This window comes from Heloderma suspectum, chromosome 4 (genome assembly GCF_057233095.1).
Source record: "Heloderma suspectum isolate Gila_16-S chromosome 4, 16-S_ref, whole genome shotgun sequence".
Lineage (NCBI taxonomy): Eukaryota > Metazoa > Chordata > Lepidosauria > Squamata > Helodermatidae > Heloderma > Heloderma suspectum.
Genome location: NC_139461.1, coordinates 96002986 through 96022921, shown reverse-complemented (window position 1 = coordinate 96022921; position 19936 = coordinate 96002986). Strand labels below are relative to the sequence as shown.

At 45.2% G+C, this 19936-nt stretch overlaps 1 protein-coding gene across 2 annotated transcripts in view; it reads right to left on the bottom strand.

The window, feature by feature from the left end:
* CNDP1 (carnosine dipeptidase 1) overlaps positions 1-19151 on the bottom strand; it is a 35849-nt gene extending 16698 nt beyond the window's left edge. For both annotated transcript variants that reach the window (XR_014790174.1, XM_084849994.1), the window contains exons 1-8: positions 18972-19151; positions 13363-13485; positions 9574-9717; positions 8392-8554; positions 6513-6601; positions 3101-3301; positions 1967-2051; positions 761-921 (exon numbers count right to left, since the gene is read on the bottom strand). Coding sequence is in view for 1 of the 2 variants with exons in the window: in XM_084849994.1 (XP_084706120.1) it covers positions 761-921; positions 1967-2051; positions 3101-3301; positions 6513-6601; positions 8392-8554; positions 9574-9717; positions 13363-13464 (945 nt within the window). In the remaining variant the exon portion in view is untranslated. The remainder of the gene's footprint in view (positions 1-760; positions 922-1966; positions 2052-3100; positions 3302-6512; positions 6602-8391; positions 8555-9573; positions 9718-13362; positions 13486-18971) is intronic.
* Between the last annotated feature and the right edge of the window lie 785 nt (positions 19152-19936).

The window sequence follows — 19936 nt, the reverse complement described above, 5'->3', positions numbered from 1 at the left end:
CTAAACAATATAACTTCTAAAAAATCTTTCAATATTACTTTAGCTGTGTGGGAGCTCCTTTTCCAATGGTGACAGCTAAAGTAAGGATTAACAGCATGATCCTGAGTGTATTTACTCTGAAGGAAGTCCTACTGTGTTCAATTGGATTTATTCCTATTTAGGGCACAACCCTATGCCTGTTTAGACAGAGAAAGTAAGTCCTACAACTCCCAGCCTTCCCCAGCCAGCCATGTTGCCCCCTAAGTGGATAGTAGCCTAAATGACCAGCCATGTAGGTGGAGGCCCTTACATCAATCTGGGGAGCCTGGCTGGAGGTGAAATTTAACCCTTTCTCCTTCCCACCATGGTCCTGGCAAAAACCGCTCTTCCAATGAGAATTTCCCTCCAGATGCAAATAGCAGCTTTGAAGGAGTGGTTTTTATTGGCACCAGCAGCAGGGGAAAGGGTTAAATTTCCCCCTTTCTGCCACCAAGGTCCCAATCCTGATCAGCATCCATGCCCCCCCCCAATATTTTACAAAATACGCCCTCTGTTAAACCATAAGCTTTATTCCCCCCCCCCAAGATTAATCAACATTAATCGGATCAACATTAATCTGAAAATGCGATTCAGGCTGCAGTCCTGTACCCTTTGACCTGGAAACAATCCCCATTGAGTTCAATGGAATTTACTTTTGAGTAAACATGTATAAGATTGTGTTGTAAATTGGATGTTTCTTCTCCATTTCTTCAGACCACTCTTATTGAAAGACAGTACTTACCTTGGTATCATAGAGAAATTCCTTTACACCAATATTAGCTTTATATTCCTTCAAGTCAAATTGTATTGGCTCATACAGCTTCTTCTCGTCTTCTGTAAGTGGAGCAACACCATCATAGATTCCAGGAATCATAATGCGACCGGATGAATTCACAAGACTGTCTATGGAACAAGACATTAAAAAAAAAATAGCATACAGTTACTATTGTATTGTGTCATGTTCTTGTACTGCCATATCAGATCTCATCTAGCTGAGACCCTGCCTGACCCTGATCTATTTAGCACTATAGGAAAAAGACAGACTAAGGATTTTTTTTTCATTACTAAGACTAAACAGCGAGTGCTATTGTGCTATGTGTGGATGTGGATAGAAAGAGCCATTTAAAAATAAGGCAGTACATTTGTGTCATTTTACATTTGCATTACAAACCACGTTTAGCAAAAACAATTTAAGCTTCAGGTCCTGTGAATAAAGTTTTAAGCATCTCGGCACCAATTAATGCAATCAGCATTAATGGAACAAAGAGTTTGTGCAGTTGGCACCTAATTTCATGTCCCGTTCTAATTAGTGTTCCACTTCAATGTTTCTAGCACTTCAGTTAGCATCTCATAAAATAGATACTAACTTTACCATATGCCCCTTGACAATAACAAAGGGTTGTCTGGATTAACATTTTGCAGTGCTGTCCATCCCGGCTATTATCTTGCCCCTAATCCTCCACTTTTTCTCAGAGCATCTCACATATGTATATTCACTTGTGTACATTCATTTAGAAACTTTAGTGTTTTTTTCAAGTTAATTGCACAGTCTATTTCTCACCTGCACAAAAACACTCCGCCTTCTACCCTTCTAGACTAAGGGTTACATTCTTACCTGCACAATCCTATGCATGTTTAGACAGAAAAAAGTCCTACAGCTCCGAACGTTCTCTTGCCCACATGGCAGGCTGGGGCATGCTGGGAATTGTCTGACTTTATTCTGTCTAAACATGCATAGGATTGCACCCTAGCTTGCTAATGCAAACTGAACTATGGCTGCAATCCTATACCCACATACCTGGGAGTAAGCCCCACTGAACTCAATGGGAATTGCTTCCGAGTAGCATGTATAGGACTGCACTGTAAGAATCTTAATCTTTTGAGACACGTCTGCACCTTAATTTCTGGCTGACCGGAGACCACGTAGACAAATGAACACAAGTTTTACCAAGTAGGGCTATCAGATCAGACATGGGTTCATGGACGATGCCACCTACAGTTCCTGAATGAAGATCTTTTTCACCACCTTCTACCTAGTTGAAACAAAGACAATACAATAGTTGACACATAATTATCATTGTTTTAATTATCACAACAGTTCTTGGTAGGACTGGGGGGAACATTTAAACTAAAATTTGTAGTGTTAACATTTCCTTTGTATTCACACCTGAAGTTTAAATTGCTTTTTTTTTCTTTTCCGCATAAATCAGTTTGCATTGATTCCTCTGACATTCACACCCTCTGGATTCAGTTAACAGGATTTGAATGCCCAGTCTTCTGTGGCCTATGCCTGACCTAGATAACAAGTAAAAATAAAAGGTGCTATCTCTGTGAAGGAAGAATGATGCAAATGCTACCCTCACCCCCAAGTTGTCTTTGGTTGCATCAGCATGATTAGCATTCAGAGATGTATATTCATAGAGACAAATGATCATACAGGAAAACAAGACCATCCAGATAGCAATAATTCTGGAGAATGGAAGCGTGGGCAGGCGGCCATTTTGAGTATTCAAGCTGCAACTGCGGCTTGTTGTGTTGTCCAAACCCAATGAGGGTGGATTGTTGGTGTGGTTAAGAAGCCATCCACAACTATAAAACAACCCATGTGTTCTGGGTGGATTACTGACCACACCAACAACCCACCCTCGCTGGGTTCAGACAATGCTACAAGCTGCAGTCGTGGCTTGAATATTGAAAAGCTGCCCAGCATGTGCAAGGATGTGCCACAGTGGGCTGCAGGGATCGTGCAAATCCAGTCTATGTTTTCCTGATCTTCTTCAGTGGTGATAACATATATGATAAATACATGCATGATGTCACCTCTAAGCTCATAGTTCACTGTCACATGAACTGATATTGAAATAGTCAGACTCAATTAAGAGGGGGAGTAGAAGTGGGAGAAGGAGAGATACTCTATAGCAGCCTTTCCCAACCTGGTGCCTTTCAGATGTGTTCGACTATAACTCCCATGATCTCCAGCCAGCATGGCCACTGACCATGTTCTATAGGTACTAAAATGTGCATCCTACTACACTGACAAAAATCATGCTCAGAATATTTTAGACACAAATGACTCTTTTACCTCCACAGAGAAGCAAGCATTTCCCCGAGTGCCATATGTGAGAGCTGGGTTTTTCGTGGTGAGCCAGGTATTATCCGAAATCACAATATAGTCAACATTGGAGAAAAATCGTTCGTTTTCTTTTTCAAGTAAGCTTTCTAGTCCAATGGACCCTGCTTCTTCCATGCCTTCGATAAGAAACTTGATGTTGACTGGCAAATCCTAAAACAGAGAAACTCCAAGTCACCATTACGGAAACAGTACTCTTAGGGAGCAATCCTATGGCCACTAGACAGCGGCTAGACGGCCACAGGATATCTGGTTTTCCAGGAACTTACCTTGGAGTCAGTTGCTGGAGAACTGACCTCCCCCCACTTCTGTGCTGCCTCAGAGGCAGCACGAAACAGCTCCATCCTCCACACTCGCAAGAGGAGTGCAGAGCGGCCGAAAAGAGGTGTTCCAGGGGGCATTCCAGGGCCGGGAGGGCGGAAATGCCCGTACAACACATCCAGTGTCTCGTACAGCAGCCTCCTCCCCCACTCAGCCCCCCCGCGGCTAGACAGCCACAGTCAGCTGTCTAGCCGAAAATGTAGGGCAGGAGAAGCACGGAGGGAACGATCCCCTCCGTGCTTCTCCTGCCCTGCATTGAATAGGCGGTCGCCTCCATGTTCGGAGATGGCTGCCTATCTGAATAGGATTGCGCCCCTAATCAAATTTCAGTTACCAAAATTCTATTGTAGTGTTAACATGCCCTACTAGACAAATTATTTAAGGCTGTAATTCAGTAGAAAGTGATCCATGATTTGTAACCTCATGAAGAGCTCTATGTAGCGCAAAAGCTTGCATACTGATGTTAATTCAGTGAAAAATATCTTTTTAGATAGAAATCATAAACAGATGTATTTACTGAATCAGGCCAATGATTCATCAGATTCACCGGCATTCATTTGGATGAGTAGCATCTCTCTGGGGCAAGGTTCTACAGCAGAGGCTGTTGACAGACTAGCCCTGTCTCTAGAAGCCCTTTTAACTGGAGATGCTAAAGATTGAAATCCCATTGACTAAAGTTAAATACTCTGACTGAATTATTCTGTGAATTGGGATCTTTAGGATAAACATTGTGAGGTAATGGATGGGAAATAAGACAACCTGGAGGATTACAGTCTCATGAACCACCTGCTGGCATCTATTATTATTATTGTTAATAATATCATCATCAAAATTTATTAGATGCTTTTATCTAAAAAAAATGACTTGAGGCGTCTTACAGCAAGGGCTAAAACATACAAAAGTTTTAAAACAGGTAGAACCAGTTTTATAATGCCAAGACCCAGTAAAACAACAAAGGGCGCAATCCTATGCTTCTTTAGACAGAAAAAAGTCCTACAACTCCCAGCATTCCCCAGCCAGCACTGGATTTTTTCTGTCTAAACATGCATAGGATTGCACCCTAAATTAACTAAGGGCACAATCCTGTGCATCCTTAGACAGAGAAAAGGCCAGCTGGCTGGGGCATGCTGGGAGTTGTAGGCCTTTTCTCTGTCTAAACACGCAAGATTGTGCCCTAAATCTACTGCAAGTGTACCCAATACCTAAGTTGCCCTGCCAACTGTTGCATCCCTTTACCAAGAACAATATTGTATCTGCTTTACTTGAGAACTAGCTCTCACCAATTTGCTAGTATATTGAAGTATTATGAATCACTCAGAGAAGGCACCATCCTGTCAAGAGCTCCTTGGCGGCCTCTTTCAGTCTAATCCAGTAGCTAAGTCCAGACACAGACAAAGGGATTATTTTCAAAGCTTCATTCCTCTTTTACAACTTAACAACTCTACTGTTAGCAACTAGCTATGAGCAGCAGAGTACCTATGCCCTAAGTTGGAACAGTTGGTCCCCATTTGAAGGAGAATCACTGGCAGACCCTGAACTTATGGGCTAGGGAGAGTCCCTCCCCTTTTCCCTTGGATCCTCTGGGCGCAACCATTGTTTGCGCGCCAACCAGGCACTACGCCTCCTTTCGGCGCCCTCCATTTGGCACCGCTCCCTGCGTCAGCGTCGCGCATCCAGCAAGTCTTCTTCCCGCGCTCTCTCACTCCCGGGACTGCTATCTATGCCAGGAATGCCGGTGGGAGGAATCTCTGCCAGCTGTTGGCCCTGGGAAGGATGAGCATGCTCCTCTCCCAGGAGCGGCTGCTCTACCTCAGAATCAGAACTACTCTGGGATTCTGTGGGCTCAGTGTCCAACCTGACACATCCTAAGTGAAGAAGGGTGGTTCTTCCCTCCCGCCCTCTGAATCCTAAAACACAATACTAAGCAAGAAACTGAGCCAGCCAATTTAAGAACATAAGAAGAGCCATGCTGGATCAGACCAAGGGTCCATCTAGTCCAGCATTCTGTTCACACAGTGGCCAATCAGCTGTCGACCAGGAAACCACAAGCAGAATATGAATGCAACAGCACCTTCCCGCCCATGTTCCCCAGCAACTGGTGTACGTAGTCATACCCGCCTCTGGTACTGGAGGTAGCACATAGCCCTCAAGCCTAGTAGCCATTGATAGACTTCTCCTCCGGGAATTTGTTTAACCCCCTTTTAAAGCCATCCAAGTTGGCGGCCATCACTACATCTTGTGGTAGTGAATTCCATAGTTTAACTATGTGCTGTGTGAAGAAGTACTTCCTTTTATCTGTCCTGAAACATGGGATGACCGTGGGTTCTAGTGTTATGTAAGAGGGAGAAAAATGTCTCTTTATCCACATTTTCCACACCATGCATGATTTTGTAGACCTCTATCATGTCTCCCCTTACCTTCCTTTTTTCCCAGCTAAACAAACCCAGCTGTGTTGTAACCTTCCCTCACAGGGGAGTTGCTCCAGCCCCTTGATCATTTTAGCCCCTTTTCTGCACTTTTTTCCAGTTCTACAATATCCTTTTGGCAGGTTGTTGGGCACCATTTTCCCATTTTAGGATTACACTTTAGACCAAACTGAATATTATGTTGCAGTACTGTGATTATAACCCCAAATGTAATTTTCTCCTTTACTGGGGCACCCATTTTGGACCAGAACTATGGCTGTGTGCTTTCTCCTCCATAGCTACAAGCAACTATGAGGGGGTGATGTAGATCAGGACCATGGTGTAGGGCAGTCTACCCCAACCTGGTACCCTCCAGACTACAACTCCCAGAATTCTTGACCACTGCTGCTGACTGGGGCTGATAGGAGCTGAAGTCCAAAATGTCTGGAGGGCACTAGGTTGGGGAAGGCTGGTATAAGAGGAAAGTGTTTGACCTCCCTTTCCTCATGCTATGGCTCCAGTTCAAATTGCCCCCACATGGCTGCTTTTTGAAGAAGAAAATTATGTCCTACAAGACATAATGTCACAGAAGCCATTTAAAAAGCTTCTGTTTCTACATGTGCACATCTTTTACTTACTATGTTTAGTGCTTTGAACGTGCTCACTGCATTTATCCAGGCAAGGACAGGTCCTTTGTTATCTGTTGCTCCACGCCCATAAAGGTTTCCTTAAGATAAAGGAAGTCGACCTTAAACTTTGAAGTTTCTGATAACACTGAAGGCAGAACAAAGCTGGTGTAGCTCAGTGGCTAGGAGACAGAGCTATAAATCTAGTACCTGGTTCAAATCCTGCCTCTGCCTTGAACTCATTAGTAAGGCTGGATTTAGGCCACTCTCACTCAGCCTCAGTACACTCATCTGCAATTTGCGGGATAATACTAATGCCTTACTTTTGGGGGTGATAAGATTACAATTAAGTTGTGCATGTGAAGTGCTTTGAACACTTGAGAGCACTTAGGCCCAGCATTAGCACCCAGTGTGATCAGGCAGGCTCCAGGTTTTCAGAGCCCTTGGCCAAGACACCCTCAATGGGCCCCTTCCCTTGGTGAGTGCCTTATCACTGCCGTCATTACCAGCTGCTCTTGCTCCTCTTCTTTCTCATCATCGCTACTGCTTGCTCACTTGACGGGCAAACAGCGAGGAACCAAGTAGGCAGCGACATCCGCAGCTCCTCCCTCTCACCACCACCACTATAGTCTGGGCCAGAGTGAGAGGCAGGTAAGCAAGCAGGCTGCAAGGGTGAAGAGGAGGAGGGAGCCTAGGGGGCTCTGGTCAGTGGGCCCTGCTGGAGAGTGGGCCTCTGACAGGCGGCCAGCCATCAGCCTCGGCACAAGCTATCCCACCACCTGAGGTGAGAGAGAGTACACACGCCGCTGCATTGTGATCCTCCCAACCCACTTCCCCTTCCCCATGTTGCACCCCCTGCCACCTTCCCAATGTTGAACCCCGACCAACCCCTTCCCTTTACATCATCCCAGCCTTCCATCCCTTTCCTTCCCCTTCCCACATCACTCCCCGCTTTCCCCTTACATTTGCCACCGAGCTGCGCAGCTGGAGGAAGAAGCTGGTGCAGCTCTTCATAGAGCCTGCCCAGCCGCAATTCCTGGCTCTGAGGGGGTCCTTCCTGAGAGCCAAGCATGGCAGGAGTGTCCTCTCATGTCTGGCTCTGAGAAAGGACCACCTCAGTGTCAAACATTTCTGCCAGATGGGCAATTTGCTGCTCCTTCTGCTCCACCACCTGAAGTCGGAGCTTCACCCTGCTTCATGGGCCATCTGGCCCTGCCGACCGTGCCTACCCTTGCCTCCAGCCCTGCAGACAAATGCTGTGGTCTCCTCTCCTGGCAGGGCCCACTGTAGCTCATGCCTTTCCCTTCCTTGCTTTCTGGTCCATCCTCTCCATCCTCCCCATCTTCCCCTTCCCCATCTTCCCCTTCCTCCTCCTCCATCTGGTAGAAGGGACCGGAGCAGCAGCTTACTCTGATCAGAGCTAGGCAACTACCACTTATATCTCCCACAGTGCACAGGCCATTGCATTTTGTGGTTTAAAAATGGTGGCCACCTGACTCTGATCATAGCTGAGTAACCACTCAGCTCCCACCTAGCCAATTACAACACCACCACACCTGCTTTTGCCACTACAGCTGGGTAAACTAACCCACCCAGAGGAGGAGGGAGGAGGCCTAGTTTACCCAGCTGTGGTGTCTGCAAGACGGCAGCCATCAGCGGGGTAGCATGTTGCAGCAGGAGATCTGGAAGGGCTGATCAGTACCAGGGAGGGAGTATGCTGAGCGCTGCCCGCCCAAGCCTGGTGCTAGCCTGGGGATGTTTCCAGTGGATTGAAGTACTTGTCTTTTGCTTCAGGAAAAGCATTTTTAATCTTCACATTATGAAATGAAGAAAAAAATTAAATGTATATAAATTAAAATAATTGTGTCGGAACCAATGGTGGTATAGATACCATCAACTTCAGTCAAACTGTAGGGAAGAGTTGTCCATCCATCCTGACTTTTGGCAGGCATCACATCCACATGTCCATAAAAACACACAGTGGGTTTTAGTGGGTCGTCCCCAAGCTTTGCTAGAATGATAGGAGGTAATGGTATTTTCTCACCATCTGGCAGCTGTTGGGATATATTGAGACATTGTCAAATGAAATTTTAAAAACTTATGAGAACTTCTACTAGCAATAATTTCACTATTTGAGCTGTTTTCTTGAAACAATGGCTATTCCTGTTGGAAGATATTGGTTCGGTTCATGTTTAGAATATTCCTTATATTCCCCGAATTCTAAAGACCCATATTGGAGCCAGAGAGGAAATTCATCAGACATCTAGGGGCCAGATTCCAGAACTGGGCCAGATCAACACAGAGCATTGTTGGGCAACTGCTGGGGCCCCAGCACCTGGACAGATCCCACTGATATGTGCCCCCCAAGTGGCTTGGAGCTGCCATTTTAAATGTCCCACAATGCCTAGAACCCATGTTACATCAAGGCATCGTGAGAAATTTAAAATGGTGGCCTGAAGCCACCTAGTGCTGATCACAGTGTTGTTGCTGCTACCAGGTAAGCCTACCGGGGCCCACTGTCAGGAGAGGGCCTCTCAAACCTGGAGCGGGCTCTCTTCAGAACATCGGATTTCTTCATTATATGTTCACAGCCCCAAGACAATTTGGTGCCTGAGGCAAATTTTTTAAGTGGTGTTCCCATAAGGGTAAAAAGAAAACAATAAACCAAATAATTCACAAGTTACTGCCCATTAAATAATTGCAGCCTGGTGCATACTTAGGGAAGCCCCCATATGTATACCTTGGGAGTGTATGGTTTGCTGGCAGGCTTGCAGCCAAGCAGCCAGTGGAGACTGGTAGCTCCAGTGTCAGTGGGGCAATGCATCTGCTCTGGGGTTCAGTCAGAACCAGTCAGAACTCTAAAGGAGCTATCCAAGGTGTGAAGCACCTTGAATAGCTCCTTCAGAGTTCTGACTGAAACCTGGAGCAGGTTCACCACCCCGCTGACATCAGAGCCACCAGCCTCCACTGTGGGCGGCACCTACATGTTTCTCTCACAAATTATCAGAAGTGTCTTCTCTTTGTGCAAGGGACCCTTTGGAACCAAGGCAGGATTGATAACAACTGGGTATACCTGCTGAATGCCCAAATCGTTGAGTGTCACATTAGCACCTAAGCCTCGGAGACTGGCTGCAGCTATGTTTACCATTTCTGTTACTTTTGCTCTTAGTCGTGGCTGTGCGGAATCGCTCTCCACGGCCACCCATTCTGTAAGATTCTGCAAAGAAAGGTAGTGATAAAATTCATGGCCTCATGATGTGTTGTACAAGGATTTAATGTTTGATTGTGTGCCTATTTTGCTCGGTATTTGAGATTCAAATAACTCAGGGATAGAGGAACCAGTGCACTGTGGACATGATTCTGTTCTGTCCTGATGACACCAGCCTCCTGAAACCACCACCACCCCTGCCCAGGCCACATGCCCTCCAGTCATACCAGCCATCACTTGGTCTGCCATTTTAGGGCCTTTTTAGTGGCTGCACCCCATTTGTGGAACACTCCCCCAAGAGAGGTTTGACGTTATGGTCTTTGGTGCCCAGTGAAGAAGACCTTTTTATTCTCCCAAACATTCTAAGAAATGTTTTATTGCCTTTAGTATTTTATTCTACAGCTGGTTTTAATTTGGTTTTATATTCTGAGATTGTTTATTCTCTGCTCCTGGTTTTATCTTGGTTTTATTCTGGGCTGTTTTATTTTATTTTTTGTTTTAAAGTTTGTATTTTATATTTTAAAATGTATTGTACGTACTGTACATCACCCAGAAAACTTCAGTTATTGGCCAGTTACAATAAAAAGTACAGTAAAGGTGCATTCCTCATGCATTCATGAGAGCCAGTGTGGTGTAGTGGCTAGAGTGTTGGACAGGGAATCGGGAGATCCGGGTTCTAGTCCCCACTCGGCCATGGAAGCTCACTGGGGGATTTTGGGCCAGTCACAGACTCTCTGCCCAACCTACCTCACAGGGTTGTTGCAGTGAGAATAAAATGGAGAAGAGGAGGATAATGTACACCGCCTTGGGTTCCTTAAGGAGGAAAAAAGTAGGGATATAAATGTAATAAATAGATAAATAAATGTTTAGACAGAAAAAAAGGCCTACAGCTCCCAGCATGCTCCAGCCAGCATAGCTGCCTGGGGCATTCTGGGAGTTGTAGGCCTTTTTTTCCTGTCTAAACATGTCTAGGATTGCACCCTAAGTAATTAAGTAAGAAAATAAATAAATAAATGAATGAATGAATGAATGGCATCACCATTTGGAGATAAAAAGGCCGAGGGACAGTGGCTTGTTTAAGGTTCATGATAGAAGAGAAATTAGAACAAGTGACTTCCTGATGCATAGCTCTCATTATGCTACACCAGACAGCACACTACACAAGCTCTTAGAAAAACATTTAATTTTCCCTGGAAAGCTCATTAAAAATGATGGCATTCAGGAAGGCTTTGCATGGGTGATCCATCTTTGTAAATCTTATTTTCTTCTAATCACTTCTGAGGAACCTTTCACCAGGAAATCTACCATTTTTTAAAAAAAAGAAGAATAAGAAGCAGTATGGAGAAATAAGAGCAACATTAAGGATGCCACCCACACAATCTTCTCATGCTGTAATGTTGTTTGGATTGGGTAATTGCATTCACTCTGTACTGTGAGATAAGTTTGGGCTGATTTTTCAGGAGCCTCTGCGACACAATGAATAATGCAAGTGCCATTAACTCAATGCAGAGGGCTTAACTAAAAATAACGAGCTGTTTTGCTTCTTTATTCACAGCTCTGCCCCTTTGTATCTAAAGTTGAGGTGACTGAGCGGGAGCTAATTCTTACAACAGAAGTGGTACTGTGGGTGAAACCCTGATCTCTTCCCTGCCTCGCCATGCTCTCAGATGCAGCAGGTACTGTTCTCGACCCCAGCCCAGTTCACTTCCAGCTCTGGAAGCAGGCTAAGAGAAAAGTGCCTGCTGCAGTGACCGTGGATGCAAAAGCGAGGACAGGTGTGTGTCAGTGCACACCTTGCCTTGTACAAATCAGGACAGGGATGGGGAATGTGTGGACTTCCAGATATTGTGGGACTGCAGCTCCCATCAACCCCAGCCAGCCTAACCCATGGTGACAAGGACGTGGTGGGAGTTGCAGTCCCACAACCTTTGGAGGGCCCCACGTTCCCCATTCCTGAGTTAGGGTCTAGATTCAGACTTAGTCATGCCTAGAGTAGACCCACTGAAATCAGCCACACTTAACTTACAACTTATTTAAGAATGCCTAAGTCTGCCATTCTTAAATAAGTCAACCCTGAATTCAGTCAACCCTGAATCACCATTTCTTATTTCATACATCGCACAAAGGACCAATGTGACTGCCTCTCGCCATGTCTAGTTTGGTCTTTACAGGGTTATTTTTGCATTGCAGTTGACTGATGGGCTATTACCAACATCAGACTCTTTAATGCATTGCAAATTGGATACAGCCCAGTATCTATGAGTGCCAATGCCTATGAGTCCCCTGATATAATTTGAGGTTGTCACAGAACAGAGGAAAAACAATATGTTCATCTCTTACCAGGCTTATAATGCTTACCAAGCACCTTGGTAGGTCAATAGCTGCCTGTCTGGCCACTTGCTCCCCTCATCGTGATTGCTATGATGGGCTATCTCGTAACATTGACCAGTTATCACACTATGGCTGTAGCACCAAAGCCAATGCAAAATTGGGAGATGCTGCCATTGCTCCTGATAATAATTGTCTGTACATTCAGTGGTGCAGCAGGTGATGGGCAAGCCGGCCTGATGCAGCACCTGGGCTGGCATGGGCATGCTGGAGACCACAAGGGCATATACTGTTCACTGCAGCATCCTTTTTCCTTCTTATTAAAACGAAAATATTATAGTCAGTGGATGGATGCCCAATATATTATTTTTACTTTTAAAATATATTCTTCTTTTCTACAACAAAATGGTGCTTATTCCCAAGTAAAAACCATCCGGGCAGCAGGAGCAAATTCGGTTTGATTCCTGAGGTCATGATGGTGCTAGGATTTCGGGGAGTTTGAAACGTGAAACTAGACATGATCAGAATATTTTATTTTTAGCAGGGTTGGCAAACTGTTTTTATTGTTTTGTCTGGGGCTTTTTTGCTCTAACGTAAGGCCTGGGAACCCATGGCCCTCCAGATGTTGATGAACTACTACTTCCACCATCCCTTACTATTGCCAGGCTGGCTGGGACTGCTGGGAATTGGAGTCCAACAACATCTGGAAAGTCGCAGGTTCCCCCATCCTGCTCTGACGTATCAGGAATCTAGAAATAGTTATAAAGCATCAAATAGCAGGGAGTGTGGGAGAGAAGTGGAAAGAAATTTTCGTTGTTTGCTTTTTAATTGAAGTGGTATGCATAGCTGTCTAATGGGGTGGGGGTGGGCTTGTAAGACCATAAACTCCAGGGTCTAAAATGACCTAGCTTGGTAGGAGGTGAGCAACTTGTGGCCTTTTCTATGCTTTGGCCTACAACTCCCATGATCCCTCACCATTGCTTATGCTGGCTAGGGCTGATGGAAGGTGTAGGCCAAAACATCTGGCAGACTATAAGTTGCTCACCCCTGGGGGGAAAGTGAATTTGAAACCACCTGAGCAGAAGCACCACTAACACCAACACCAGTCTGTGGGATGGATAAGATGCTTCTGCAGCGACCTGATCCCACGTTCAGGACCAACACTGGCTCTAGGGTTTGCTGGTCTGTGGTTTAAGCTGGTGCTATTATCCCGACTTCGCAATATTCCTTGTTGAACATGGTAGGACTTCCAAGTAAAGATGCCTAGGGTTAGGCTGCACATTTTTCCCCACTGTTAGCAGAATTTACATTCTGTGCTATTTCTACCTGAACAAATTCATCTTGATGGTCCTCAATGTGCTGGAAAAGCTGCTTCTCCAACAACAAGGAATTTGAAAACGAGGAGTTGCCCACACCAAAGAGCAGCATGATAAGGGAGATGTAGAATATCTGTGGATTATTAAGACAAGATTCAGCATGTTAAAGAGCATCCTTAAAAGATCTTTAATGTGGACTGACCTTGTAGTTCACTGTAGCCGGCATCCACAAGCAAATATTGCAGAAAGGGGAAAGATAAGGAGAAATGTCTGAACTACTGTAATACACACAATAGACAGTAAAAAATAAAACCACCAAATAGATGTTACAATATTTAGATATCCCCCCCACACACACACACCTGCCGCCCCAGTAAAGTTTATGTGCAGAATTCTTGTTATGGGGATTTGTCATTTCTCAATATGCAACGTGAAACATCAAACAGCACATTCTGATAAGATATCTTATTCTGATAAGAAAACCAAAAGGTGAAAACACGCTAAAAAAAAAAGGAATCAGTCTTTATGTATCCATTTTTCCCTTAATGATTTTACATTAAAATCACATTTTACTTGTGTGCATGTGGGGGGCAGGTGTTACTGTTTGTCTTGTATTGGAAAACTTTAATCAACTGTTGCTAGCAAAACAGAACAAAATGGTGGGGGTAATACAAAAGAAACATTAAGAATTTCAGCCATTCCCCCAACCACCACTTTCTATTATATGTAGTTGAAACTTCTGTCTTGGAATTTAGGGTTGTGTCTCCATAGCAAGAGGGAAACTGTAGTAAAATAAAAGCAGACTTTTCAGCTCAGCAGCTCTGGTGGCCTTGAACAAGAAGGATTACATCCCATTGCACACTTCTTCTAGAACTTTATTTCATTCAACTACACTAAAATTCATTTTTATGGTCGTTAAATTATTTTAACAAGGGTACTAACACATTTTTTTCTTTCTAGCCCTAATGCCTGGTCCAAATCTCTCCCAGGCTTTGGGACTGGGAGAAAGCAGATATAGTGAAGTCCCTTCCCAACACATAGTCGGAAGCCAAATGATTCAGTGACCTTGCTTAAGAAAAGCCACTCTGGGTCTGAGCATTTTCTGAATGGGAGACTCCCCAATAAATAGCTACAAAGGATTTCTTTTTGTGACACAGGAAGCCTCTACAGAGACAGAAAGGGAGAGACTCATGATGCTTATACAGTTATCAACTTATTGGTACTTTGGCCAGGACAAAGTGTAAGGAGGAAGTTACTTCTGTTGCTCTAGTAGCTTTCCCTATCCTGGTGCCCTCCAGAAGTGTTGCACTACAACTCCCAGTGTTCCCCAGCCAGGGATGTTGGGAGTTTTAGTCCAACACTGGAAGGCATCAAGTTGGGAAGGCTGCTCTGCAGGATTATAAGGTTCACTGTTGCATTGTGACATTCTTATGCTCGGAAGACCCGTTAGGCTTATTTCGATATTTATTTAAAGGCAGCATACACGTTCCTGAATAAACACAGAAATAAGCTTGATGAGACTTCCAGTCATAAGAACATCACAAACCCACAGTGAGCCCTAACATGCTATTTAGACATAATTCAGATAGCTACATATCTGAACATCTTTGGTTTTCAAGGTTAAAGATATGTTTGTGTAAAGGAAAGATGAACGTTGACACTTCAGTTAGCAGTTTCAGCATTATCTGTGAGAACTATTGGCATCCTTGGCATAGAAAGGCAAAGGAGAGAAAGGAAAGAAACATGGAGTGGCATTTAGATATATGCAATGTCTGCTGTTGAAAAAGGCACCTTCCCCACAGTCTAGGCTACAGAAGTGTTGATGCAGCACTAGATTACCTTCTTAATGGAAGGCCAAACATGCAGACAGGCATAATGATAAGGCTGTTTAGATCAGCCACCCCCGACCTGGAGCCTTCCAGATGTGTTGGGCTACAACACCCATAATCCCCATATATATATATAAAATCCCATAACATCACAAAGTCACACAAGTCAGCATTTTGATCTTTTGATCCATAGGTCATAAGTGTATAACCATCTTTTTTGTTCTTCTGAACCCAGGGGCAATCTCGCAACAGTTTGTGCAGATCCGGTGACTTTTACTCCAAATTCCTAGACTCTGGATTCCTATGTAGCAATGGATTTTCACTTGTCAGAGGTCAGCTGTGGGTTTTGTCAGACAAAGGTCATGCAATGTGATGAGCGGTACTATCAAACACAGATCCATGTGAAATGCTTAGATTTGGTTGCCGCTGATGTCAACAGCCAATGTTGGTACTGACTGGTACTATGCGTGTTGGGGACCAGGAAAGTTGGTGATCACTAGAAGAATGGTAGTAAACTATCTACACCTCAGAATTTGAACTGAGTCCTCTCCCTCACTTCCTGAACAAAATCTGGAAGAACAGTATGAGGGGGGAAAGACCCAGTGTGGTGTAACGGCTAGAGTGTTGGAAATAAAACAGGCTAAAAGTAGTCTGCAAAAATCCGGTTTTTCAGCTGGTAATCTGCAGAGTGACTGTGGAATGACCACAACATCATGTGACATGCTTCCAATTCGAGATGCTCCTAATTCACAGGAAATCCCCCATGACAACAAGCCCGAGGACTCAGGAGATCTGGTTTCTAGTCCCCACTCAAGCATGACTCTCACGGGGTGACTTTGAGCGAGTCACTGACTCTCAGCCTAACCTACCTCACAGGGTTGTTGTGAGGATAAAATGGAGAAAAGGAGGACCATGTAAGCCACCTCGGGTTCCTTGCAAAATGAAAAAAGGCAGGATATAAATGGAGATGGACGTGGCTCATTTTGTTGGAAAAACCCAGCAAAAGGGCAGCACCACGAAGCATTTAATGAGTTCAAGAGAAAAATATGCACCAGTTGCATATATCCCAATATGTCACAAGCAAATAGCTCTTGTCAATGTCTTTCATGACTAACCTAATCTACTGACTCTCATAAAGGTTGCTGACCACTTGAGCTATATTTGCTCAAAACACTTCGGGATTCAGTTATGGTAAGATGTTATTCTTATAAAATAGACAGGAGAGGAAAATGTGTAGGAAATATCTTTTGGAAAAGGAAAAGTGGGGGGCAGGGACTATGAAAAGCAGCTGCCACAGCCAGGCCTGCATCAATGTAAAGCAGCCTCCCACAACTTGGTGTACTCCAGATGTGTTGGACTATAAATCCCATCACCTTCAACCAGAGTGGGATGGGAAATGTAGTCCAACACATCTGGGGGACACTAGGTTGGGTATGCTAATGTAAAGACATTACACTCTGGATCCTAGGAGCTTTTCCCTCAATGCAATTTTCTTTCTGTTCATAATATCAACTGTGTACTGTATTTTGGGATAGAACCATTTGATTCAGAGAAGTCCAGTGCCATAAAGTCTGAAGACCTCTTTAAACAGACATGACTTAGAATTCCTTATGTGTGTAGGAATTTTGACCCATAATAATCAACGCTAGGAGTTAAGCAGTAAATTGCCATTATTCTTTCAAATATAGTTGCCCCGTCACGGTGATGGGTGTGGAGCTCAGACATGCTCACTGAGGTCTTTTGCCTCGGTGAGTTTTCCCCATTTGTTTCAACAGAGGAAACATTCTGTGTACATAGGGCAGTATCCAACTGGACACTACCACTAATGTAAATTATGTTGCAGTAGCTTAAGGGAATCCCGTTACACCAGCTGCTGCTATGGGTGTAGCACTAGAGGCCCCTTATATAAATTGTGTGTAAGGCACCTCTAGTGTAGTGCCAGTAGCATTAGCTGGCGCAACATAATTTACATTAGTCCTAGTGTCCAATTGGATACTTCTCATAGCTTTCTCCCTCCATTGAAGCTCCATCTGTGCCATGGAGAGGGTATAGTGAAGAACATGCAAGCTCCATCTTGAATGGAATATATTTGGACGAGTCTCGGTTTTTTAAAAAAGGCTCTTTTTTTGTTAACAGTTTATTGTGTACAAAGTGCAAAATAGCGACCATGTTTTTCTTGCATAAAGCCGCATTTCTCCTCACATGTCTCTCTCCCTCTCACCATTACCCTCTTCCCAGCCTCTGCTTCCAACCACCCTCTAAATATATAGAGGGAGGGGCTGACTGAATCCTCTCTGGAAATAATAGAAAGGAACAGATTGAACATAACAGGGCAAGCCTTGATTTAAGGAAATACCATGGAAGAAGTCAGAGATACATAGGACCCTGCTTTATATCCTATAAAGCTCGATGGCCTTGTAGGCCCCTTCCAACCCTACTATTCTATGATATCAGATCAGGCTTGTCAATGGTGCTATCATGGTAGGACTTTTGGGCAGAAGCCCAGGGGTTAGCACCATGAGCATGAGGGACCCCAAATGCAGCAGGGCTGGCTTACTACATTTTAAAGTAAGTGAAGTAATACACATTGCTATCTGAAGAGCAGGGCGCTTTTAAAGCTATTCAGTCCAGAGTCAAACATTACCTAATTGCACCACTGAGGCTTCTCTGTCTGCCTGGGGATTGACTACCCTGAAGGAGCGTGCATCAATGTATGTCATTTTGTGTGTTTGTGCATATTAATCAGAAAAAATACAGGCAATTGTACTTTATCAAAAGTTTGAAGTGCCTCAACACAGGAAATGAATGGAAACCATGGTGCAATAATGTGATTCTTCAAGTTAGGATTCCTTGCTTGCTGGCACTTGCTGACCTTATGCATACTCATAGTCTCCCAAATTTTATTAATCCACTGCTGTTTAGTTGATTGCTTCAGGGACTTCCAGTTACACGCTATACATAACTTTGCAGCTGTCTACAGTTGCTTAAGAAGGTCTTTACGCAGGAATCCAGGATCATTAGGTTCAAAAAGATGAAGCAGAATTGCGTTAGGAGTTACCAGTGGTCTAACGTGAAGAAATTCCTGACAGTAATCAGCAACCATGTTCCAAAACTCCCGCATGGTAGAACATTCCCACCAAAGATGAAAGTATGAACCAATGTGAACGTGGCACCTTCTGAACACAAAGGACATGCAACAGTCCAAGTAACAGATGAGACGAGTGTCTGTTTCCCCCATCTTATTTCCAGTTTCCCCTGATTATAATCGGTGGCTTAAATAAAACCAGTGTTTAGCAAGACTGAAGACCTGAAGACACTGGTTCGTATTCTCCCTTCAACCCATAAAGAACCATAACAGACCACAGCTACTACTGCCTTCCTTTCTGAGCTTCATCTTCGCACGAATGCTGGCCATCCACTGAGATATTGCATCTGAAACCAGACTCCCTTTAAGCAACTGCCACCAGAACAGCCCTCTGCTGCTAATTGTCCTGAATCAAGGCTGGCAGAAACTGGGAAATGCCAGGAGGAGCCCTCACACCTTGTAGAATGGAGGTGTTTTCGCGTCCGTTGACTTGGACTTTAGTTTGGTCACTAAAGTGGCACAGCTGGGGAAAGTGTGTGTGTGTGTGTGCCAGAATGACTCTCTGCAAAAGTGCACATGAGGCGACAGCTCAGAACTGGGAAACATGACCTCGCCGCCGCCGCTGCTGCTGCTGGCCTTCCTCCGGCACGCTGACACTGTAAGAGGGGACTTGCTGGAGGAGTTACGCGGAGATGGAATACTTACAGGAAGCTCGCAGAGGGTGTACAGGAGGCGATGCTATGCGACTATCCTGGTCAAGATTCCAGTCCCAAACTGAAGCCGCAGCTCCCGGCCGGCCGGCCGGCCCCCTCGCCCCGTCTGTTCTCGGCTGGGGGAGGCCACCAAGCGCCCGCGCCAGCCAGCTCCTTGCTCACGGCTGTCATCGCGGCCACCTGGCTGGGGGCGGCTTTACGAACCTCCCGCAGCAGGAGGCGGAGGCAGCCGCCGCCGCCGGAGTCCCAAGGAGACAGCGGGGAGGGGCAAGACAGATGGGCTCCCTTCAACCGCCGCTGCGCTGGTTGGATTCCCTTGCGGGAGCGGGCTGCCTTCGGCTTAAACAGTGCCGCCGTCCCTCCTACAAAGGTCTACAGCAGCCTCCCCCACCCTGGAGCTCGCCAGATGTCTTGGACTACAACTCCCAGCATTCCTGACCATTGGCAGGGCTGGCTGGGGCTGCCAAAAACATGTGGAAGGCACCAGGTTTGGGGAAGGGTGGTCTACAGGCTCTCCCGCCAGACTGCACCCCTAAACCCATTTACCTGGGAGTAAGCTCCATGGAACTCCAGGGGGCTTACTTCTGAGTGGGTAGTAGGCTGGTCTTTTATATTTTTGCTGCCAGGATAGGTATATAGGCAGCTGCTTTATTTAGGTCACATTATTTGTCTGTCTGGCCCAGGATATTCCACACTGGCTGTGGCTCTCACATGCAGAGAAAGGTCTGAGTCTTCTGACTAGTGGAGCTGGGTGTTGCACCCTAGACCTTCCACATGAACCTATGGCCCTCCAGATGTTGCTGGGCTACAACTCCTAGCATCCCTCACCATGGGCTATGTGGACTTGGGAGTTGGGAGTCCAACAAAATCTGGAAGTTCCCACCTCTGTTCTACATGGAAAGGATGTGCTCCGTCCCGCCCCCACCCCCAGCGATGGTCCCTCCATATAGGATGACA